Raw genomic sequence first — 18702 nt, forward strand, 5'->3', positions numbered from 1 at the left:
TGTGATTTCATTTTTTTAGTTTAATTTTTTCCACAGGCTATTTTGGCCTTTTAAAAATAGGATGTATTTGTTTCAGTTTATGTGAGTGGGTGTTCTGTTCAAATGTATGTCTGCATACTGGTGCCACAGAGATCAGAAGAGAGTATTGGATCCCTTGGAACTGGTGTTATGGATGGTGTGAGCCATCATGTGGGAGCTGGGCTTGCAGCCTGCATCCTCAGCAGGAACAAGAACCTGTGCTCTTAACTGAGAGAGAGCCACTCTCCATCAGCAGGGTTTACTATTAAAGTGATTTCCTTTTAGACTTGCAGAGAAGTTAGTTACAAAGATGGTTTCTATATCTTCTGTATCTACTATTCCCTATTATTTTATATTTAGTATGGTACATTTGACATAATGAATCTATACTGATTTTTATAGACACACATACACATGGACATATATGTATGCATATAGGTATATAAAATTATCTATGTATGTGTGATATCTGCATGTGTACCTGTTGGCATATGTATGTGGCTGTGCACACACAAGAATATGTGTATGTATGGGCCAGACAGGAATGATTTTTTAAAATGGTTTTTCATATTGTTTGCAATGGGATCTCTCATCAAGAGCTCTTTTGGAGCTCTCTGATTCATTAGGCTGAGTGACTGTGATGGTTTGTATATTCTTGGACCAGGGAGTGGCACCATCTGGAGGTATGGCCTTGATGGAATAGGTGTGACCTGGTTGGAATAGGTGTGTCACTGTGGGTGTGGGCTTAAAACTCTCACCCCAGTTGCCTGGAAGTCAGTCTTCCACTAGCAGCCTTTGGATGAAGATGTAGAACTCTCAGCTCTGCCTGTGCCATGCCTGCCTGGAGGCTGCCATGCTCCCACCTTGATGATAATGGACTGAAGCTCTGAATCTGTAAGCTAACCCCAATTGAATGTTGTTTTTTTATATGACTTGCCTTGGTCATGGTGTCTGTTCACATCAGTAAAACCCTAAGACAGTGACCAAGTAAGCTTTCCTCAAGGCTTGTCTCTGCTGGAAGAGCCACAGGGAAGGCGAGAGGGGTAGGAGCAGGAAATGAGGGTGGTGCAGTGATACACACGTGGGAAATTTCTCAATACCGTTATTTTGCATGCTGGCTAATTAAAGAAACAGGAATAGAAAGAAATCTTACCTGTTAGACATACATGAAGATAAAATTGGAGTGGAAGTCTAATAAAGTCTACCATTTTATCTAACAAGAATGGAGCAGTCAAAATGTTCTCCTCTAGACTCAGTAGGTTTTCATTTGCTTATAGCTGTTCAGCATATATCATGTTGAGTGTGGTGAAGGAGCACCATGGAGGGAGAGCAAGCTTGAGGATGACTTCCTGTGTGCTGTGGGGCAGGAGGCAAGATGAACGGCATACAAGATGCAGAAAAACTACTTTGCTTAAACATTCACCTATGATGTTGGATAACTTAATGTGCTTCATTGAGCACATTCCATGAGCACAGTGTCTTGCAGTCATACCTGCACCATTGGCAGTAGGTTTGGGGCTCGCAGGCAGTGCTGTGTGCTGCAATAGAGGAATTTTCCGAAGTATGCTAAGAGATATGAGTACCAACTAAGATGTAGTAAATGTCTGCCCTGCCTCAGATACGATTTGAAGTGGTTTCCAATAAGCTCATTTAACTCTCTCAACTTCATGAGAGAACTGTCACTCCTGCTTAATGGATACGGACAAAAGTAAATTAGTTTCTTTCTTTTTTGGGGGGCGGGGGTTGAGACAGGGTTTCTCTATGCAGCCCTGGCTGTCCTGGAACTCAGGCTGTAGACCAGGCTGGCCTCAAACTCAGAAATCTACTTACCTCTAACTCCCAAGGCTGGGATTAAAGGTGTGTGCTACCATTGCCAGACCATAAATTGGTTTGTTAAGGCATATAATTACTAAGTAGCAGAACTGGGTACATTTTGGCTCTGTAGATCAAACATTTTTTCCTGTATCTCACCTATCCTAGAATGAGATCATACAGGGGCTTGAATGTTAGTTTTTACTCTTTGGGATTTTGTTTTTAAGATAGTATTGGACCATTACATTTTCTGAACCAGATGCCAGGCATTGTGGTGTGTATTTTTTATCTTAGCACTTGGGAAGCAGAGGCAGGGAGATAGATCTTTGTGACTTTGAGGACAGCCTGATTTCCCTTGAGAGTTTCAGGACAGCCTGGGCTACATAGAGAGACCCTGTTTAAATGAACGTGAAACTAATTCAAGTGATGTGATTTAGGGGAAATCGTCTTGAGAAAACTGTGGAATATTGAACTGACAATCGGCCGAGCATTGGAGTTTTTCTTTCTTGTTTTGTTTTGAAATAGGTTTTCACTGTGTACCCTAGGATAGTGTGAAACTAGGAATGTAGTCCAGGTCTTGAACTTGTGGCCAGTCTCCTACCTCTGCTATGATTTCAGGTTTGTGTTACCGTGCTCACTCTGAGCACTGGGGTTATCTAGTGTGCTTTATGAAATGCCAGTGCATGGCTACATCTTTGTTCATTTCACCAGAAGGTGAGATGCAGGCATCAGTTCCTACTTGTTCCCTAGGTGATTGCAATTGCAACCGGGATTGGCAATGGAAATAGAGGCTACTGGTCACAGTAGAGAACACGCTATCTAAACAGCAGTTTAAACTGTAGGGTAGCAGTGTCGGTATAGAAAATGTGTGAAAGAAATTAGAGATACATAGGAAGACGACCTGAAGAGTAAGTGACAACAGTATCTATCTATCTATCTTTCTTTCTTTCTTTCTTTCTTTCTTTCTTTCTTTCTTTCTTTCTTTCTTTCTTTCTTTCTTTCTTTCTTTCTCTCTCTCTCTCTCTCTCTCTCTCTCTCTCTCTCTCTCTCTCTCTCTTCCTTCCTTCCTTCCTTCCTTTCTTTCTTTCTTTCTTTCTTTCTTTCTTTCTTTCTTTCTTTCTTTCTTTCTTTTAAGGATACAGAAACTAATATTAGGGAAAAGTATAGCTTTGCTTTTTTATTTTTATTTTTTTAAGCAGGTATAAAGTGGACTCAAGGCTTCCATATCTGGTAGTATTTTCTATCTGTGAGTTTGTGAGCTTTAGGGCTTTAATACATGGACCATAGGAGGTGGGTTAAATGTATGGGCAGATTATAGTGTATGATGCAGAGAGGACCAGAGGAGTCAGTTATTTTAGAGGAAGAGAGAAAGTGTTGTTAGAACATGACTTTAGAGAGAATGCTTGGCTTTAGGGTTGAAAGGAACATAGTTCCCTTACTGTCTTTGTGAAGGTGAGGATGCCACTGTGGGCAGAGGAGCAGCAATCTAACATGGTGCACCAGGGACCTCAAGCACATTTAAAGGTCTAGTTGGACCAGTGGGTATGAGAACAGTGCATAGTGATGAGCTTTGGAGATGGATGCTTCTCTCTTGACTTGGGGTTTTGTTTGCTTATTTTGAGATGAGGTCTCATATAGCCCAGGCCGGCCTTGAACTATGTATAAGAAGATGATTTTGAACTCCTGGTCCTTCTGTCTTACCCCCCAAGTGCTAGCATTAGATAAGCTCGTTAGCTCTTTATTTCATGGTGGTTCTTCCATGATTGTCACCCATCACTTGTTTCTCTGTTGTTCCAGTTACTGTTAGTTCTTAACCCTTTTTTACATCAGGGCTTTTTCAGTTGCTCTACTTAGTAGATATAGTGGAGTTATGGTAGTACTTCGAAAAGGTTCCATTTAGTATCTGATGTATATTTGGTACTTAATGCGAGCACTATTTTTAGAAAGAACCATTAAGACCCTTGGAGTTTTATGATGCCATAGTGCAATAGTTAAATAACTTGGCCACTATTTCTGTTTGTAGGCAAGTTGGACCTAGCAGAACCTTAACATTGCTTATTTCACTGCAAGACTTTTTTGTTTTGTTTTACTGTTCTCTGTGGTCAAAAGGCATCCTAGATGCAAAACTCAAGAGAATATTAGAGTAACTGAAGGATTAATAAAGTGCCCCATCATGTGTTCTCTAGGAGCTGCTACATCTTTTAATAGTTTTCTGCACCCTGCTTTTTCTGAATTTTGTTTAACTCCCCCATTAGATTTTTAGACTATTGTTGTATTACTATACTTGTGTGGTAAAAAAAAAAATTTTTTTCTTGCATTCTTAATTATGTGCTCTATCCTGAGCTGTGTATCTCACACACTTTCATGGGAATCTCTATAAATACCTTGAAGTAGGTATTCTCTGTAGAAATGAAGAAAATGGGATCCTCAAAGGGCCATTTGAGTAAGGTCCCTTAGCCAGGCAAAGGGCAATGCTGAGATAAAAAGTACAGATATTCTAACTGTTTTTGTCATTGTATGCAAAGACATATTTTTATGTCATAAGCTCATCTGTATTACACATACTCTCTTAACCATCCTTTTAAAGTATTTTGTATTCAGTAGCTAATGTAGTGCACATTTTGAAAATTTTGTGTGACATGACACTTCCCAGAGTTTGATTCTCTCAAAGCTAATTGTGTCTTTGTGTCTGGTGTTCATTTGATACTGGGCACTACGTGGTTTCTGAGGCCTGGAGAACAAGTAACTACGTTCTTGTCTGTTGTAGATTTATGAGTCACAGAAATCAATATTCCCATAGCATTAGCAATCTTGTCTATGGCTTTGTAATATCCAGCAAGGCATACTTTGCCATTATTTTTATGCTATAATTTTTAGAAAGAGAATAGACTTTTAGAAACTGAGAAGAAATTTGTTATTACATCTTCATTGGTCCTGACTCATTTCTTCTCTCCCTTCCTCCGTCCCTCCCTCCAACATAAAATTCACGGATCTGTGTAAACAATGCTTATCATTTTCCAGGTGAAATTCCAGGTAAGCTAAGTTCTTTTACACTGAAAATTTAAATGGTTCAAACCCATCCTGAGATTAAGCTTACATTGTAAGATCTACTGAAATGTTTACTAACCTGCATTTCTAATATAACCGGTTCTCATATCTCACCTGGTGTGATTGTGGTATGACAGGTGGTTTTGGTTGTATTGTTTCCATAACCTTTCCAAATAACTGGTTGATTGAGTCAGATTTAGAGGAAAAGATTTCATGACGTCAATGGCCGGGTTTGTAGGTTTAAGTCTTTCATGGGCAGTTGGGACATTTCTTTGCTTTATGACCACAATTTTCTTTCTGTTGCCCCACCATTTAAAAGACATTAGTTAGAGTAAGAAATCATATTGATCAGCTTTTGAGCTTCTCTCTGTGTAAGTACTTTGATGAAGGGGGTGGGTTTAGTTATGACAAGAATTACCAGTTATGTTCCATCACTACAAATGAGTTTAGAATAGTGGGAGAGAATCCAACTGGGTTGTTGATGACAGCTGAGGATGTTTGTAGGACTGAGGCAGTGTCTGTGTTGTGGCTACCCTGGTCTACATGCCTTAAGACAAAAAAAAAAAAAAAAAAAGATAGAGTTCTTATACTCTATATTAATTCTTTGTGTGTCATATTAGATGTGCTGGGTAGTTTTAGATCAGCTTGACACAAGCTATAGTCATGTGAGAGGAGGGAACATCAATTGAGAAAACACCTCCCTAAGATCTCGCTGTAGGTAAGCATGTAGGGCATTTTCTTGAACAGTGTTTGATGTGGAGGGCCCAGGCCATTGTGGGTGGTGCCATCCTTGAGCTGGTAATCTTGAGTTCTATAAGAAAGCAGGATGGCCTAGCCACAGAGAGCAAGCCAGTAAGCAACAGTCCCTTATGACCTCTGCATCAGCTCCTGGCTCCCAGGTTCTCATTTTCGCTCCTGTTTTGACTCCTTCAATGATGAATAATGATCAGGGTTTATTTGGCTTATGCTTCCTTTCAAGACATTAGATGTGCAATATATTAACATTTTGGAAATAAAAGAGGCTAGGCAAGTTTTACTCGTATTAGAAAAGTTGAACTAATCTGTTTAGCAGATAGGAATGCAGAAAACTACACATAAGAAATTTCTTACATGGGTCTGGTAAGGAGGCTCACTGGAGAAAGGGCTTGCCACGTGAACCTGACGGCCTGTGTTTGACTCTCAGAACCCACGGAAAGGTGAAAGGAGGGGACTGACTGCACAGAGTTGTCCTCTAGACCCCACCTGCACTCTGCCACGAGCACCTCCCATATCCCCTACCAGAAATAACACTAAACCTCACTGTGTGTTAAGATTATAATAATTATTAAGTCCCTTTTCACTCATGTGCTTATCCATTCATTATTTATTGAATGTCTATAATATGTCAGATTTTTTTGTTGCTTTAAAGCAGTAAAAATAGAGTTCTTACTTATAGTCTGTTAATTCTTTGTGTGTCAGATGTGCTGGCTAGTTTTAGATGATGTGAGAGGAGGAACCCTCACTTGAGAGCATGCCTCCCCAAGACCTGGCTGTAGGTGAACATGAGAACAGCATCAGTGAACACAGCAGTGCACAGGCCCATTCTCAGTGCAGTGGAGTAAGGTCGGGATGGTGAGAGACAGTCAGTGTGGGGAGGAAGGGAGAGTGTGGCAGCCTGGAGAAGGAGGGGCATATAAAGAGACTTCTGAAGCAGCAGCTTTTGAGCAGAATCTTCAGGACTTACCCGTCTTCCCTTTTCCCATACCCCTTTCTCTGGTGGAGATTGAGCATGGGCCCTTATACAAGTCAGGAAGTGCTCTGCCCATTTCTGTACACTCTGTGTGTACATTTTGAGGTGAGATCTGGGTCTGCTTGAGTTCTTTCGGCTGGCCTTGTGATCATTCTATAACCTAGGCAGACCTTGAATTTGTAATCCTCCTGCCTCAGGCTCCTAAGTAGCTGTGATTACAGACTTGCAGAACCAAGCTTGGTTATAAGGGTTGTTTTCTGACCAGAGAGTGACAGTGTTCTTAGAACTTGTGGGTCTGTTGAGTTGGCCTCTAAATGCTAGGTGCAGGGCTGGTGTTTCAAGGAGTAGATGGGACTCTGGGCTCTGCCACAGTCCTGCCTGATGCTAACAGAAGTTATGCAGTGCCGTGCACGTGGGATAGCATGCTCATACACGAGGCAGTAAGGAAAAACACTCTGAGGGTCAGAAGGGAAGGATAACCCAGATTGAACTTTGCTAACAGAATTGATTTTGTAAGTCTGTTATAAATGAATTATATGTTATACTGCCACTAAGATCAGAGGATTTTCAAAGTGTTGGGCAGCTAAACAAAGAGAAAGCTTGGGGTGGAGAGTGGGGGCATGTGTGACACAGATGACAAATCATGTTGCATAATCAGTTCTGGCAGTCAAAAAGTTAAGTGGAGTTTTTAGGCTTTCTTATGGGAGATCAAAACATTTCTGTGGGATGAATAATTTACCTGAATTGTAGGTTTTAAGTACCAGAGTCTGAGGCATATTTTGTTAAAAAAAAAAATAGTGTATCGAATGTTTTTGAGTGGAAGAATATCACAGTCAACTTGATGGTTTAGGAAATTATCTTAGGTTGAATACTCTCCAGCTTGGTTCTTTGTGTTGTCATGCTTTGAAAGAATACACATAGTATACTTAAACAAAATGTTATTAAATTTCACAGTGGCTCCAGAAAATGATAAAGTTTAGTAACTAATGCATTTGCAGAGGAGGAGAAGAAACTTCACCAGAGTTGATGGGCTGTTTTGAAGAACTATTAAAATCGAGTAGTCCAGATATAACTCATTTTAGTGACAAGGGAATACGATGCATACTTGTGTTGTGTTGGTCTTTGCAGTAGGCAGCACATTTTATCACCTTTTGAGTTTCAGTATTTAGCGTGGTAAATGAGTGGTATGAAGTCATTATGGATGCAGCTTTTGAAGGGTGAGCAAGCACTGAACATGGCATGCTGTTAGTGTCACGTTAAAGAAAGGCCTGGATCGAGAGAGCATTGTTACAGAGGAGAAGAATAATTAAAACTTAATGACTTGATTAGAAATGGAGATGGGGTGGTCTGTCTGAGTGGGTGGGAAAAAAAGATGGATAAATGGGAAGAAAACTGGGTTCTGAGAGAGAGCTAATAAGTGTTTTGTTTTTCAGGAAAAAAATGCTTTCTAAATAAACCTAAAAGCCTTCCTTTTGTAACAGAATTTTAGAACAAGCAGTCAATTGCCGAGCATGTCCCAATGCGTGGGTAGAAGTGTTTGGAGAGGTAAGCTGTGTCTGCAGAAGAGACTTGGAAGTTATCTGGGTAACAGGGCTGGAGGCTGCTCTGATCTCTCACTCACTGAGAGGACACACAAGGCAGGGCTACGTTAGGATATTTGGGAAATACCAGTAAAGCCCTTCATAGAAAAATGTTGATAGAATGTAAATCATACCAGATGAATATTCCTTCCAGAACATTCCAGAGAGAACTTTATATCTTGACAGATGATTTTATATAATTTCCTGAAGTCCCAGGATTTAAAAGAGAAGGAAAGGATTTAGTTTAGTTCTCGAGCACCCTGGCCTTCCTCTCCATGTGACTTTATAGAGTATTGTTTCACCACTTGTAGACTCTGGAGATTCTTTAATCTCTGACCTCAGGAATTTGAGATAAAATTGCTCCTGAAAATTTTTTAAAGATCATGCAATATTCAGAAGTTGCTGAAGTTGAAGAGACAGTGAGTAATGTATGGTCCTTCATTTAAGACGCTAACAGTGCTGGTTTTTCTATGGTTTTAAGTTTGAAGTGGATATTTTCCACTGCACTTTACACATTGTCATTATGCAAAACATCCAGTGTAGTTATAGGAAGATCCATTTTGTTTCCATTTCTTATTTCTCTATAAAAGTAATGCGTAGTAGTGTGCCATAATTGAATACTATGCAAAAAAATACAGTAAGTAAAACTCTTGCCTTCTAAATATAACCACGTTTTGGTGCATCTTTCCTCGGTGTCTTTGTATTTGTCTTACATTAAATGTTGTAAAATGGACTGAGTACCTAGAGGGCCGACGCACAGTATTTACTCAATAGTGATAAGCTCTAGTTCCCAGAAAAAAGGGTCCTTTAAAACTTTCATGTAAAACTAAAGTATAAACTGTGCACATTTTTGCAGAAGATGACAATAATATGAGAAACTCAAGCTAAGTATAGAGAGACTCGTGTTCTAAGAACACGTCAGTCCCAGCTGCATTGTATGTCCATCCATCACTGAAAGAGAGTGAGCAGAACACCTGAGGTGCGTTGTGTAATCCTTCCCAAGTGGGTTCTGGGCGCTGCCTGCCATGGGAGGAGTGCTTCAGAGACTTTGAGCTGCTGGCTGTATTGGGGAAGACGAGCCACCAGCTGCGGCCTTGCTAGATAAGCTCTGTGCTTTGCCTTACACTCACCAGATAGCCTAAGCCAAGGCACTGCATATACAGGGAAGAAAGTGTATGTAAAGCTCTTGATAGATACCAGTGTCATGGAGTCATTTCTGTACCACAGGGCGATTGTTGTCTTGGTTTGTTGCGATGGAGTAGTTATTAGTTTGAAGGGCTTAAACTTCTACTTTGTCATTTATGTAGAGTATTCATAGATGAGTGGCATACATTTAGATATAAAATAAAATTAGATCCCATATAACACTTTTTATGGTGCTCATAGACTAATGATTTAAATAATCTTGTAAATATTTAGTGATTCCAATCAAAGTGTTTTGTAGCACACAAATTCCTAAAAAAAATTTCTAGCCACATTAGTTGTTTCTTTTTAAACTGCATTCAATCAAATTAGAAGACTTATTTCTGTAACAAATTACTGAGATGAGTTTGAATATTTATTGAATTAAAAGAGAAAATGTTTTATCCTATCTTAATGGTCATTCTTTAAATATACCGAGAAGTTTCTAGATTCTTTGAGATGTGAGTAGTATCTTAGTACTTTAGTGAACGCCAATGAGTGCCTAGCTTATATTAAAAAAATGTATAGGATGCTTATGTAGAGTTATTCCACATTAGATATTTCACAGTCTTTACATATTACACAACATGGTACTGCATCCTGAAAACATAAGGATAACAAACTAGTCTGTGGTCCACTTAGTGCTGAAAGTTACTTGCCAAGAGGATGCTAACTCATTGTAACTCATTTCCCATTAGCATCGTGCCATGGAACGCCTCTCAGCCATGTCTTCTGGGAATGGCTCTGAAGCCATGCAGTGTGCGTTCCCATTGTGCTTCAGCTGTGCTTTTGAGTGCTTCTGCCTGAGTCTTAGATCTGTTGTCCATTATAATTTGGTTTTCTTGTGATTGTTCCTTTATACTATAGAGCATCCCTGTCATGGCATGTGTCAGTCGTCAGTGACCAAGGCCTTGAGGTCATAAGCTAACTCACAGATACCATCACTTGTGCTTTCTCGACCAGCCTCACCCTTTTCTCTGTACAGATTTTACACATCCAGCTGCCTGCCTTCTTGGCATCCGCTTGGATGTCTTCCTGAGCCCCTTGGAGTTCTCCTTGTAACAACTGCAACTGCTCAGCTAATGGCATTTCCGTCATGCAGGCGCTCAATTCCGACCACTTGACATCATCTCGATACCCTGTCTCTTGCCTCCTACTTGGTCTGCTTGGAAAGTCAGCTGTTGTACTTTCAAAAAACTCAGAACTGAGAAACCTTTCACCACCTGCACTGCTGCTGCTGTGTTATCCCCAGGTTGTCTCAGTAAACGCCATACATACTCCTGTTCTTAGAGCGTTTTCGGAACAGTAAGTTGGAACAATTCTGTTAAAATATAATCAGAGACCATGTCAGTCCTTTTCTCAGAACTGTTCATTGCTTCCCTGATCCCATTCAAAATACAGCCAGAGCCACAGCAAGCCTAGGAAAAGGCTTCTATAGTGGAGGATCTTGTGCTACACTGACTGCAGTGTTCGTATTCTTTACTCTCCTGGTGTGTCGAGCTTCTGCTGACACTCACACTGACCTCCATACCCTTGGCAGTGGCTTGCATAGCAATCCTGTGTATACAGTTTTCCTGCCCTGAGGAGCCATCTCTGGCAGTTTTCTCCTACTTGTGTGTGGACACTGTGGTAGGTGCTGTTGGGCTTCCTGTCTGAAGCTTTGAGCTCCTTTTCCTTAATGCTCTCTATGCCCCTGTTGTCTGCTTGCTTTATTTTTAAGCTATGTAATATACTATGAATTATTACTATTTATGACCATGTTCTTTTATACTTCCCTCACTAAAATTTAAGTACCACTTTGACAGAATTCTGGTTTTGGTGGTGTGTGAGTCAAACCCAGGGCTGGAGTTAGGCATACATTTACCACTGAAGGACAAACTCCAGCCTAAGACAGGATTTCTGTCTGTTTCATTTACTGCTAGGATCTTTTGGTGTTTAAAATATGTGTCTATAGTTGTTACTCAGTAAATATTTATTGGCTGTATGGATAGTATATATTTCAGGTCATTACTCACTGTGTCAAACTGAACCAGTTAGGATTAATCCAATGGCATAAACTGCAAATAGCACAAACATGCTGAAAGGTGTAATGTTGATATTATAATGCAATTACTGGAACAATACTTCAAGTTACTGTCTATGTTAGAAATCAGTTTTGGAGAGTGAATGGGTAAGGAATAGAAACTGCACAAAAGTCAGCACAGTACTGCTAATCAATAGAATTGGAGAGTATAAAACAAAACTGTGCAATGAAAATGAGCTTATTAACCATTTACTCCAAATAGAAGATGAATTCTAAAACCTTCAAATATGTTTGTAACGTGGTTTTATATATGCATATGTGTGAACACCATGTTTACACTTGTGTGTTTGTATGTGATTAAAACTACAGTTTTCCCTTATGAAGTTACTGGTAAATCTAGGGGGAAACTAATAATGAAAAAAACCTTAAAAAAAATTTTAAAAACATTTTGTGAAGACAATCCCAAATGGTCTCCAACGGTCCTTATTCCCTTATTCAGGGAAAGTGAGGAAGAGGAGAGTCCCCTCCCTCCAGAGAGTGCAGAACCACTGAATTTCCTTTTGTTTGTTTTACCATGGTTTTGGCAGGGGTTGTTTTAAGACAAATGTACATACAGGTTTTCTCTAAATTTATCATCACAAGAAGAAATTTAAAAAAAATAGATGTTCTTGAAACATTTACAAAGTTGACTATAGTTGTCTCTGTCAGCTTCCTGCCTTCGTACAGTTTTCTTATTTATTACTTATTTATATATTATTATATATAATATTTCATATTATATTATGATCACAGAATTAAGTCATATTAAACAGTGATCATTTATTTCAAATTTTATGAATCAGGAATCCAAGAGAAGTTTATCATGTGGCTGCAGCTTGTTGGGAGGTTGCAGCTAAGAATAGGGAGGGATTCTGTCGCTGTCTGCACTGATGACTGCTTGGACACGAGGGATCCTCTTTAAGCTTACTCCATCCTCACCTCAGTGTGTACCGAGGCCTCTCTGCAAGGCTGCCTTATGGAGGGCCGCCATAGACATTTACCTGTGAGAGAGCACTGAGACAAGACCCAGTCTCAGAAGAGGTTGCCATCCTTTTGCCATTTTTCTCTTCATTAGTAGTGAGCGAGGCATGGCCATGCATGCTTTCAGTCCAGGAGCTGAGGCAGGAGGATCAAGGGTTTCAGAACAGCCTGACATCATGTTAAAATCAAGGCTATACCTTCTGCACCCAAAGCAAAACTAACAAAAGGAAATTCAGAGGTTGTGTATACTCCGGAGGAGAAAGGGTTGTTTACTAGGAAATGAAGAGCACTGGCTGTTATTTTAAGATTATTGTCTTCACAAGTACTTTTGCCTTTTAAACTTTTAAGGTGTATTTTTTATTTTAAAGTATGTCTTTATTTGTATGCCTTTTGTGGGTGTGTGCGTGTGTGAGTGCATAAATGGGTTCTCTGGAGCCGGGTTAGAGGTGGCTGTGAGTATTCCTCTGCCCCAGTGTGGGTCCTCTGGAAGAGCAGCACGTGCTCTCTATAGCCGAGCCATCTCTCCAGTCCTGACTCACACACACTTTAATCTCTGACCCCTTTTAATCTCCTCCGTCAAGCCTGCTGTCTGTAAGGAGGACTTGAGCACATGAGTTCATTGTTAGCGGAGCTGTGTCTGTGAAACGCAACTCTGTTCATAGAAGAATAAGCATGGCTTAGCATCTGAAGAAAAATAAACGGAGACCAGAATATGATATCCACAGCTACCAGGCTAGGGAAGTTTCTCCAAGGAGATGACAGAGCCTGCAGCAGAGGGCTCCCTCGCCTGGTTTTGTCCCATTGTAGTTACCTCTGTGCTCGGAAACCAACCGTCTAATCAGGTTAGGTTTGCTTTGTGAGGTGCTGGGTGCCTGAGAGCTCTGTGCTACGAAGGGAGCCCTAGTTATGCTGTCAGTTTCTAAAGAGTTTCTAAACAGAGGTCTGCAGCTATTTCTCTGTTGTCAGTCTTAAGTTCTTCATTCACTTGGTGTGGTAGAACATAGGAGATTGAAGGAGGAGGACTGTGGGTTTGAAGTCAGCCTAGGGTACTTAGTGAGGTCGTGTTGGGGTGGGCAGCATGGATGTGTCTTTTGACTTCCTAAAGGATTAGTAGCTGTAAATTATGCTTGTCTTTAGTCAGTCCTAAGAAACTTATCCTGGGGTTATTTGTCTGACAACTGTTTCTCTTTTTATTTTTGCCATTTGGTTTAAAAATGATCTATTTTATCGATGTCTTTGTAGAACCTATATCTTGCTTGACTTATAATATTCTAACACTAAGTCTCTGTAGAGTGCTCTAATGGTGGGTATAACTAATGCTTACTAGTGGTTGAGTGTTAGGTACTTCTAAAGCTTTCAATTTAAAAGGGTAAGTAACCACGAGTGAGCTTAGATTTCTGAATGGTCCTCCTTCCTGCTGCTTAGCCCTCTCTTGAACTGTAATGAGGAGAGACGCTTGCTTAGAGTAATTGTAAAGCAGCGGACTCTGGTGACTCCGCTGTCTCTTCGTAGCTTCACTTCCCCAAGTTTAAGCAAATATCTGGTATCACCTAAGCCAAGGTTTAGGTGTTGTTTTGTTTTGGGTATATAGAAGGAAATGCCTTATAAATTATGATGACTGAAACTACTGTGCACGTGCCTCCTACTCACAGACTAACGCTGTTCCTCTTGTCCTTTTGTCTTACTGCTGCTTCCGTCCGTCCGGTGTTTGCTTCTCCCTGGTTTGGATTGTGTGTGTTTGCTGCTCAATTCCTCTGCCTTAAAAGCTTCTTGGTGATAGCAAAGATGTCCTTGGGCCTTCAAGTAAGTAGCTAACGTTGGAATGTCATGTTTTAAGGACACAATAATATTGTTGATGTTACTTACAAATGAAAAATAGTGTTTCAGTTTTGCTTGTGAAATGCTCAGTGACCAGTGTTCACCTGCTGCTATGATCTCTGAGAGCCACAGAGTCTGTACGTAATCACAGTCATCCAGAGCAGTGGCTTTCAACCTGCAGGGTCAAACCACCCTTTCATGCATTGGAAAGCAAAAGATTTACATTAAGACTCAGGACAGTAGCAAGATTACAGTTATGAAGTAGCAATGAAAATAATTTTATGGGGGCTAGAGGGATGGCTCAGAGGTTAAGAGCACTGACTGCTCTTCCAGAGGGCCTGAGTTCAGTTCCCAGCAACCACATGGTGGCTCACAACCATCTGATGCCCTCTTCTGGTGTATCTGAAGACAGGTACGATGTACTCATATAAATAAATAAATAAATAAATAAATAAATAAATAAATCTTAAAAAAAATAGGTTTAAAAAGAAAAATAATTTTATGGCCAGTGTCACCACAACATGAGAAACTGTATTTTGGAAGCATTAGGAAAGTTGAGAAACCACTAAGTTAGAAGCTAATTCAATATTTAGTAAGACCTCCTCCTTACAAAAGGGACCTGGGACCTACTTACTGCCTTTTGAAACTGAGAACGTGTTTTCATTTATAGAATTTTAATAGAGTAATTGGGTTGTCATTTTTGTTTGTATTTTGGAGCTTTTTATGAAAGCATGTTTTATTTTAGAGGCCTAGAAACCCTTTAAGATAAATTATATTCAATTTACTGTAACAGATTTTGCTGGTTTTGTTTTTGTTTTCTGGATAGGGATGGACATTGTGGTGGCTTTTGAATAAGCACAGCAAATAAAACATGCCACCTCAGATGGTTTTAGTCCATTTAGACAGTGACGGGAGCAGCTGACATTAGAAATCATAGCAACACTGAACTGAACAGTACTTCCGAGATCAGTTCATTAAACCCTGATCCTACAGGGTAAGCCTGAAGCTCAGCTCTGCAGAAGCACAGTCCACTAAGGACTACTATTACTATGCTAAACACTGAGAGCAAAGCATTGGTGGTCGAATTCTGGTCTAACAGAGTAATTAAAATTTTATTCCATCATAAATTGAACAGAGGTTTTGATTTTTTTGAATGACAGACACATTTGAAACTAATTTCAAAGTTTGTATTTATATTTAGTAGTCATCTCACTGTTGCAAGCCATCTCTGTGCTCTGGGCCTCATTTTTGAGGGGATTCAAAGAAAGGGAATGAGCAAGATAATGGCAAAAGTTCTTCATAATGAGGTTTCTGATGCTGTTCTAAAGAGAGGGCAAATGGTGACATGAATGTGGTTACATAGTCACATAACAAAGCCATCATTTCTATAATTAATATATATATATATGATGTATATATATGTATGTATGTGTGTGTATATATATATATCTTTGGTCTGAAATAAATTAGAGAGAATATTTAATTTTTTATAGAAAGCTAATTTAAAGTAATACACTATTTCTTTTAACTCACAGCAGTTCGTTCTTATAATATGATACATATTACATGCAATATTACCAGGTAGTAGAAAACAAAAATAGAAGAACATAAATCTCTTTGTACACATTTTTTTTATTATTCCAAGAATATTTTTAAATCCTAAAACTCCTTCCAGATATTACTAAATCTTACTACTACCTTAATTTTATATAAGAAAGGCTGAGATCTTGAGGGCAGTCAGGCTGATTTGCAGATTACTTAGGTATCTTATGTTAGCTCCCATGCAGCACAAGAGAAATGGCAGAAGTTGCAAACGCCTGCCTTTAAAGTCTGATGAGTCGCTGCGGATGTAGGGAGGGTGATCGGTTACCTGGCACAGTAACTGTTAGTCACTGCTAGTTATGCCAGTGTGCTTGCTGTGCAGTTGGAGAAGCTACCGAGCAGCTGCATGCACTATAAGTGGAGCCAGCAGGGGGCACTGTAATGTCACCATCGGCAGGTGAGTCACTTGTTAAGAAGCTGCGCTGCCACAATGATTCCTTTGCCAAATAGCTTTTCACTTATTTAGCAAATAGTTATCAGTTGTGCCAGTGGAAACACACAACAACAAAGTCATTGTTCTTCTTAAGCTTCTGTTCAGATACTGCACTGTTATAGACTTCCTGTAGGGCACTGATGATTTGTGTTATGAAGAGAAATGTTGATGAACTAGTTGAGACAAAACACACAGGAAGATGGGCTCTCTGTCTTACTGTAAAGCAGTCTGAAAAAGAGGTTGCTTGAGAGCTGGGCATGGAGACACAGGCCTGTAATGCCAGACCGGCAGGAGCACATGAGGTCTCTCCACTTTGGGCTCTTCTTTGGAGAAGCACATAGACACTGGGTCGGAAAGGTGGGCAGAACTGTTTTCCTGTGTATGTAGTGGAGTTACTTAAACACATGCCTGTGTGTACTAACAAAATGCACAAACATGCTGTAATCGCTTCCTTTTCTCTAGCTTGTGGCTCTCCCCAGACATGATGACTATGTTGTGGGTTTTTTAATCTTTTATTTTTTGATTTTTTTTTTTGCTTGAAAAGGGGTAAGGATTTGTTTTTAAATTTAAATTTTTTTAAATTACACATGTATCTCAGGGTGTGTGTGTGTGTGTGTGTGTGTGTGTGTGTGTGTGTGTGTTAGCGCCCATGTGGTCACAGAATGCTTTTGGAGGTCAGAGGACGATTTGTGTATATCAGTTCTCTTGTCCCACTATGTGGGTCCTGAATGTGGCTCATCACACTGGGTGGCAGGTGTCTTTACTGCTGAGCTTGGCTTGCTTTTTATTTCTTACACATTTTTTTTTTTCTGATACTAAAGTTTAAATCCAGAACCCCCCTGTCATGCTAAGCATGCGCCCTGTCAACACTGGTTTTTAAGCCCTGTACCGGAGTGTATGTAATATGTTGGGAACTGGCGTTTTGTGGTTGATGTTCTGTTTCTGTGACTCACGCATGCTGTTTGACCCAGAAGCAGACGACATATGCTATTGTAGCTTATGCTTGTGTCACAATTTATTAACCCACTTTAGTATTTTATTTTTATGAAACAGAGTCACTGTGTAGGACTAGCTTGGCTAGAACCTACTGTGAGGAGTAGGCTGCTCCTGAACTAACAGAGATCCCCTTGCCTCTGCCCTTGGAGTACTGGGATTGATGATGTACACCATCCTTGGATAACACATTTAGTTTGTTTCGTTTTAGAATTATTATTGTTGCTGTGTTTATGAGTGTGCATGCTCTGTACCTAGTGCCAACGGAAGTCAGATGAGGGTGCTGGACCCCCTGGAGCTGGAGTTGTAGATGGTTGTAGTTGCCATGTGGGCATGGGAATCTAAAGCCGGGGCCTCTGAAGAGAGCTAGTGCCCGTAACTACTGAGCCATCTCTCTAGTACTTCTCACCTCCTCTGTTTTATTTTTTAATTGGTGAGTATTTAAGCTCTTTGAATTTTGTTTTTGTTTTACTTTGTTTGGTTTCTGCAAAGCATTGTCTTAGTTAGGGTTTTACTGCTGTGAATAGACACCATGACCAAGGCAACTCTTACAAGAATGTCTTAGTCAGGGTTTCTATTCCTGCACAAACATCATGACCAAGAAGCAAGTTGGGGAGGAAAGGGTTTATTCGGCTTACACTTCCACGCTGCTGTTCATCACCAAAGGAAGTCAGGACTGGAACTCAAGCAGGTCAGGGAGCAGGAGCTGATGCAGACGCCATGGAGGGATGTTCTTTACTGGCTTGCCTCCCCTGGCTTGCTCAGCCTACTCTCTTATAGAACCCAAGACTACCAGCCCAGAGATGGTCCCACCCACAAGGGGCCTTTCCCCCTTGATCACTAATTGAGAAAATGCCTTACAGTTGGATCTCATGGAGGCATTTCCTCAACTGAAGCTCCTTTCTCTGTGATAACTCCAGCTGTGTCAAGTTGACACAAAAATAGCCAGTACAAAGAACAACATCTAATTGGACTGGCTTACAGGTTCAGGGAACATGGCAGCATCTAGGCAGACATGGTGCAGGAAGGGCTGAGAGTTCTACATCTTCATCTGAAGGCTGCTAGCAGAATACTGGCTTCCAGGCAGCTAGGATGAGTGTCTTAAAGCCCATGCCCACAGTGACGGACCTACTCCAATAGGGCCACATCTTCTAATAGAACTACTCCATAGCCTGAGCATATACAAACCATCACATTTCACTCCTTGGCCCCTATAGGCTTGTCCAAACATATGAATCTATGATGACCATACCTAACCATAGCATAATACAAAAATACATTTAGTCCAACTTCCAAAGTCCCCATGGTCTATAGCAGTCTCAACAATGTTAAAAGTCCAAAGTTCAGTCTCTTCTGAGAGTCAATCATTTAACTGTAATGTCCAAAGCAAGACAGGAAACCAGCTAAAAACTCCAAACTCTGCGTCTCCGTATCTGATGTCAAA

General features: G+C 40.3%; 1 protein-coding gene across 5 annotated transcripts in view; it reads left to right on the forward strand.

Moving 5' to 3' along the window:
• Osbpl8 (oxysterol binding protein like 8) overlaps positions 1-18702 on the forward strand; it is a 136868-nt gene that overhangs the window by 41207 nt on the left and 76959 nt on the right. For 2 of the 5 annotated variants that reach the window (XM_021173759.3, XM_029482543.2), the window contains exon 3: positions 14179-14215. The exons of 2 other annotated variants lie outside the window; for them this stretch is intronic. In XM_021173759.3, the coding sequence (XP_021029418.1) occupies positions 14179-14215 (37 nt within the window). Of the gene's footprint in view, positions 1-14178; positions 14216-17516; positions 17692-18702 lie in introns of all 5 variants that reach the window. One more of the 5 variants, XM_029482547.2, reaches the window with a different exon arrangement.

This window comes from Mus caroli, unplaced genomic scaffold (genome assembly GCF_978045245.1).
Source record: "Mus caroli unplaced genomic scaffold, Mus_caroli_1 scaffold_9, whole genome shotgun sequence".
NCBI classification, from domain to species: domain Eukaryota; kingdom Metazoa; phylum Chordata; class Mammalia; order Rodentia; family Muridae; genus Mus; species Mus caroli.